We start from the raw sequence: 6,651 nt of genomic DNA, 5'->3' as shown, positions 1-6,651 counted from the left end.
CAATTTTTACATTATTGAATTAAAATCATTAATTTATTTTTGTAATGGAAAAAATAAAAGCTAAGTGACTTTTCGATTAAAAGGAATGGTTTAGTCACTTTGCTTAAACACTATACACAAAAAATAATTTAGAACCTATAACCAGACTAAATCATATTCACAGCTCGTAGTGTAGAAAAGTTCATACTAGAAATGTTTTTCATTTTCAAGATTCATACTGAAGACCCCTAGGCGGAAAAGCCAAGGTAGAAGCTAAAGTACGAATTTTACTGAACTTAGTAGCTTTTCCAAATAATATATTTCTTACAAAAATTCATTATATATATATTTATAACTCAAACATTAATATTTGAAATCGTCGTACTAAATTACCTCATAAAATTAAAATCTAACACATGCCATGATAGTCGACATGCTTCATTTCAAATACACCGGCCCCACGTTGGACGGTGTTTGCTCTTAGTCAAGCCACCTATATATATATATAATTCCTCCTACCAATATCTTCCCTCGTGGCTCAAAGTCTTCTTCTTTTTCTCCTGTCTCTCTTTGAATCCATTTCTTACGATAGTGTGTGTGTGTGTGTTTTTGGCTCACTGTTATATATTACTTCAACAGGCAAAACAGTTACGCTGAAATCTACACTGATATATATTACTTTCTGCAATTCTAATTTCTAGCTGCCACTCACAAAATACAGGTACTGTTGTCTGTATATAAATGTGTATAAATTCTCATACGATTGCTTCGACTTTAATGAGTTAATTTTCCGGATAATTTTCCGTTTTCTGGATTTTTTTTTCTTTTTTCCAATATTTCTTCTTTTTAGAACTTCTTTTGTTTGACCTTTACTTTGACAAATTTCGGAGTTATAATGATTCTCGTGTTCTCTGTTTACTTTTTATCCTATTATATTTTACATGACATTATTATTATTTGAAAGTCAAGTAATTCTTTCATACATGTATTTAAAATGGTATTAACTAGTAAATTATAGTAATTCCTTGGTCCCAATTTATATGAGCATTGTTCGACTGAGAATGAAGTTTAAGGAAGAATTTTTTCAAAAAAATTTGTGATCTGAAGCAAGGTAAAGACTTTTCTTGAAAAATTTAAAATTAAATTATTTCTAAATATAGAAGTGAACTAAAAAGGAAGAGTGTTACAATATGAATTAGGACATAGAGTGTAATATTATGTATGTACTTTCTAATTATTTAAATTTTGTGTTTTAAGAAATTATCAAGATTAAAGTTCATAAAGTTCATGAATTTGAAAATTTAAAGGTTTAATCCTCGTGTTTCACATTTCTTCATTCTTTCTAAGCCAGAAGGACTATTCTTTTCTTGAAATTTAAATGGCTTATGTACCTTTGTATCTGTATATTACTAATTCTTATTTATGAATTATGAGTAAGTGTTACGACTGTACATATAGGGCTTGTTTGGTATGATAGATAAGGAATAATTAATCCCGACCTAAATTTAAGAAGAGTTTATTTTATGTTTGGTTGGTAGAAAAGTGCGGCATAATTAATCCTGGGATCAGTTATCCCGAAAATATAGTATTTTTTATATCTATGATAAGATGAAATAACTAATCTCGAGATAATTAATCATGGGATAACTTATTTCAACCAAACTACCCATATATAGGTTGTTATTATCAGTGATAACTTTCACACATGTATTGGTTGGTGTTTTTCTGTACTTGAGATTTTAATTACATCTATTACAACTGCATTAAGTAACAATACAGTGAGTGGCCATTAAGTAATTCACTTTTCTTTTGGGTTCATTGAATCATAAATTTGGCTTTAATAGTGTGCCTTTTCTTTATTTTGTACTCCCTCTGGTCCACGACTATTTTGTCTTGTCACAACCCTTAATAAAATACAAATTTATAGAAAACACGTAAGTATTTTGACTAAATTATCCTTAATTAAATTTTGCGTATTGTTAACTTGACACATTGTGATATGTAAATAGAGATAAATTTGAAAAACTTATTTAATTAATTCTTAAATATATAAAAATGACACTTATTTTGTATCAAAATAAAAAGACAAAAAATTAGTTATTGTGGACATAGGTAAATACCGTTTATTTGTGTATAGCTGACAATTCTATGGGACCTTTGATAACAATTATATATTTTAATATACTTTATCAAAGAAAAACAATTTAAATTAATGTACTATTTTTTGTCTTATTTCCATAGTGCTAATTAAGTGGTCCTGTGATAAAGATGTGACACTTTCCGTCCACGGGATTTGAATTTGTTACTTTCACATAGTGGAATCCTTGAAATTTTGACCTTACTTTTTCATTCCAATGTCCATCTGGGACCCTTTTTCTGAATTTTTGTCCTTTATTTTGTTGTAAATTAATCTCCCATCATTATTCTTAAGCAAGCACTAGATGCTATCTACTTTACAGATTGTCTTTTCTTCCCTTCTGTTTCCTTTTTTTTTTTTAAATTGTTTTTGAGGGAAAATGGTCAAATTTATCTCTGTAACATTTGAATTTCAATTTTATCCTCATGTTTAGTCTAATTTTATGATCGACATTAGGAACTATTGACTTCTAACAGATTTCCAACCTGAGAGTAATTTTAAACCATAATTAAAAATAAACAGGCAAAATTGGACCCTTTTTTTTTCTCAAAGTATTTGAACACGTGTAAATGCGAGACAATTTATTAAAGTCAAATGTATAAATGAACCAAAAGTGTAAAGAATGTTAAAAATTGAATAATCTTTGATAACACAGGAGCAATTTTGAACCTTTTACAAAAAGAGCGGCAAGTGAACATGGCATCTCGCGTTCGAGCGGGTTTTAAGGTTCTAAGAATGGCCGTATCTAAGAGGTGTGATATAGACATGCTACCCTAATACAAACATTACTGATTGCTTCCACGGCTCAACCCGTAACTTATAGATTACATTGAGACAACTTTACTGTTGTTCCAATTCTTCCTTCAACTTTGAACCTTTTTCCTTTTATTTATATATATATATTGTGGTGGTTGAGCTTCCTGGGATCAATTTAAACTTATGATTGCTATTTGTTACAGAAAGATAGTGAAAATGGTGGTAGAGAAAACTGAGAAGTTTGATCCACAAGAAGTAATTGAGGAATTTGAGGTGTTAACAAGAGATGCTGGCAAAATTCAAGAAGAGACACTACAGAAGATTTTGGAAGAAAATGGAGGGACAGAATATTTGCAGCAATGGGGTCTGAATGGGAAAACTGACTCATTGTCTTTCAAGAATTGTGTACCCATTGTCACCCACAAGGATTTGGAGCCTTACATTCATAGAATTACTGATGGTGATCTTTCTCCCATTCTTACTGGAAAACCTATTACCACTATCTCCTTGAGGTACTCTAAAATTTCTTTACCTCCTAATTGTTGCAAACCTAAGATAAGTACTCCGTGTTTCAATTTATGTGGCATAGTTTGATTCGACCAGGAGTTTAAGAAAGAACGGATTTTTTTTTGAATTTTCACATGTTTGACTTAAGAAAAAGAGTCAACTCGCACATATGGAGCGTGTCGCAACGTAAAATAAATAAATAAATAGATGTGTCCCTTCTATCATAATGAGAACAGAAAAATAAAAAGAAATGATTGTTTTTCTTTCTTCAATGGTTTTTATTGGGGTGTAGAAGAGGAGTGGTGTTGAGTAGTGTAAAGGTTATAACTTTAGTAGTTGAAGAAGAAGATTTAATGTTAATGGTTGATTGCAGTTCTGGGACAACTCAGGGAAAGCCAAAGTTTGTACCTTTCAATGAAGAATTGATGGAATCCACTATGCAAATATTCAAGACATCTTTTGCCTTTAGGAACAGGTAATGCAATTTGTCATTTTCCTCTATTTATGCCCCACCCAGATTTTTTCAACTCTACTGCATTTTTGGGTAATGACTCTTTTTATTTGTGGAAAAGTTGGTCCAGTTGAGAATTACACTATGAGATGTTTATTTCTTTATTTTGAAAATTTCCACATCTGTTCATATGCAGTGGAAGATTTTGTTCTTTTGTTTCAATAAGTGGTTTTTACTTTTTCTCTTGGTACTCTTCTCAGGAAAGGGCTATAGACTTATAGTTCACACGTCGACAAATGTGGTGACGCATCCCTAACGTTCGTCACAAGGAGTTCTTTTTTATCTTTCATATTTCTTGAGATTCACCCTACTATATGTGGTAAAATTAGTGATTTTATCCCTTTTAAAAAGAAAACTGATTTTTTAACCCCTTCACGCTCATGTCACGTCAAAGTACTGCAAGAAAAAAAAACCTGCAAAATCTGGGGAAATTTATCGTAATTGATTAGTTAACATGTTGGCTAATTGTATTATGAAACGCGGGAAAAAAATCATTGGCTTATCAAATGGTTAATGTGAAGATTTATGTTATTTTTCAGAGAATTCCCAGTTGTAAATGGGAAAGCTTTGCAGTTCATATATGGCAGCAAGCAATTCAAGACGAAGGGTGGTTTGGCAGCTGGAACTGCCACTACCAATGTGTACCGAAACGCACAATTCAAGAAGACAATGAGGGCAATGCAGACCCCTTGTTGTAGCCCTGATGAAGTGATATTTGGCCCTGATTTCCAACAATCTTTGTACTGTCATCTTTTGTGCGGCCTCATTTTTCGCGATGAGGTTCAAGTTGTCTCTTCTACGTTTGCCCATAGTATTGTCCATGCTTTTCGAAATTTCGAACAAGTATGGCAAGAACTTGTTACCAACATAAGAGAAGGAGTACTTTCTAGCCGTGTGACGGTTCCTTCTATGAGAGCAGCAATGTCGAAATTACTCAAGCCTGATCCCGAGCTTGCTGATACTATTTTTAACAAGTGCAGCCGATTGAGCAATTGGTATGGCTTGATACCTGAACTTTTCCCGAACACTAGGTACATATATGGTATCATGACTGGATCCATGGAACCTTACTTGAAGAAACTGAGGCATTATGCGGGCGAGTTACCTCTGCTAAGTGCTGATTATGGATCTTCTGAAGGGTGGATTGGAGCAAACGTTAACCCCGAGTTGCCTCCCGAGCTTGTTACATATGCAGTACTTCCTAATATTGGTTATTTCGAATTCATTCCTCTCATGGAAAATTTAGACGGTCTGGAGCCTACGCCAGTCGGTTTAACTGAAGTTAAACTCGGCGAAGAGTATGAAATTGTAGTCACCAACTTTGCAGGTATAACTTTCTTCTGCCTATTTTCTTGTGATGCTTTAGTCGGCAAAAGCATATTATATATCAGTGGTTCACTGTATTCTCTCTTGGTATAATGAATTTATACCAAGAGAGCATATATAATGATTTATTATATATATCATTGGTATAATGAATTTATAGCGCAAGCATAAACTTGTATTCAAGGCCATGAGACTCACAAAAAAAAGGGCAGCCTGCTCCCGCTATGCGCAGAGTCCAGGGAAGGGCCGAGCACAAGGGTCTATTGTATGTATCCTTACCCTGTATTTTTGCAAAAAGCTATATCCACGGCTCGAACCCGTGATCTTCTAGTCACATGACAGCAACTTTACTAGTTATCCCAATGCTCCCCTTCACCATGAGACTTACTGTTCACTTGAAAATAAGGATTGAAATTCATCTTGTTTATGAGTTTTGATTATTCCTTTTTAAATTTTTCGCCAAGAAATTGAATGAGTTTAGGCATGTAAAATATGCAGGTCTGTATCGCTATAGGCTCGGTGATGTTGTCAAGATAAAAGGATTCCACAATGGCACTCCGGAACTCCAGTTTATTTGCCGTAGGAATCTCTTGTTGAGCATCAACATTGACAAGAACACCGAGAAAGACTTACAACTAGCCGTGGAAGCAGCAGCCAAGATCTTATCAGACGAAAAGCTAGAAGTAGTCGATTTCACTAGCCACGTCAATGTCTCAGCTGATCCGGGGCACTACGTGATCTTCTGGGAACTGAGTGGTGAGGCCACTGAGGAAATCTTGAAAGATTGCTGCAATTGTTTGGACAAATCTTTCGTCGATGCAGGCTATGTGGGCTCTCGGAAGGTGAATGCAATTGGAGCTCTTGAGCTCCGAATTGTGAAGAGGGGAACATTCCATAAGATATTAGATCATTTTGTAGGATTAGGGGCTGCAGTAAGCCAGTTCAAAACACCAAGGTGCGTCGGCCCGACTAATCTCTCTGTGCTGCAAATACTGTCAAGCAATGTAGTTGAGAGCTATTTTAGTACTGCATTATGTTGAATTAATGTATAATGAATGTATCTCGCCAGCCTTGTAAGTCAGCTGGTCATCTTCTTAATAATATTTTGAATTGTATAAATTTGCGGTTTAGTTTAACTTCTCCATCCCCTCCAAAAAGACTAAAGCTAAACAATAAGATGCTAGAAAATGTTGCCGGTCTGTGGTGTCGAATCCTCCAAACGTAGTGTATTCTTTGAAAGATCCGACATAGGTGCAACAACATTTTAGACAGTTCCCGCAATATAGATAAGATAGTTTTCTATGCACTCAAGGGTCTGGCAACATTATAAAGGATTTATGTTATATATATGGATAGTACAAGATTGTTTTACACCATCTGTGTATTTTTATCAGATGCTGCATCAAGCTAACTCTTTACCTGATAGTTTAAGATC

The 6,651-nt window shown here is 34.1% G+C and overlaps 1 protein-coding gene across 3 annotated transcripts; it reads left to right on the top strand.

Annotated features, from left to right (window-relative positions):
• The first annotated feature begins 502 nt into the window (after positions 1-502).
• On the top strand, positions 503-6,335 carry LOC107806520 (jasmonoyl--L-amino acid synthetase JAR4). 3 transcript variants are annotated; one of them, XM_016630684.2, is made up of 5 exons: positions 503-700; positions 3,076-3,384; positions 3,753-3,854; positions 4,430-5,217; positions 5,715-6,335. In XM_016630684.2, the coding sequence occupies exons 2-5, from the start codon at positions 3,089-3,091 to the stop codon at positions 6,254-6,256; spliced, it is 1,728 nt and encodes a 575-aa protein (XP_016486170.1). In that variant the 5' UTR covers positions 503-700; positions 3,076-3,088; the 3' UTR covers positions 6,257-6,335. The 3 variants fall into 3 exon arrangements, with proteins under 3 accessions (XP_016486170.1, XP_075083770.1, XP_075083769.1); XM_075227669.1 differs by having other exon boundaries at positions 513-700; positions 3,080-3,384; XM_075227668.1 differs by lacking the exon at positions 503-700 and adding an exon at positions 2,756-2,868.
• Positions 6,336-6,651: the final 316 nt, after the last annotated feature.

Source organism: Nicotiana tabacum, chromosome 13 (assembly GCF_000715075.1).
Source record: "Nicotiana tabacum cultivar K326 chromosome 13, ASM71507v2, whole genome shotgun sequence".
Lineage (NCBI taxonomy): Eukaryota > Viridiplantae > Streptophyta > Magnoliopsida > Solanales > Solanaceae > Nicotiana > Nicotiana tabacum.
This window is presented reverse-complemented; position numbering and strand designations above follow the sequence as displayed.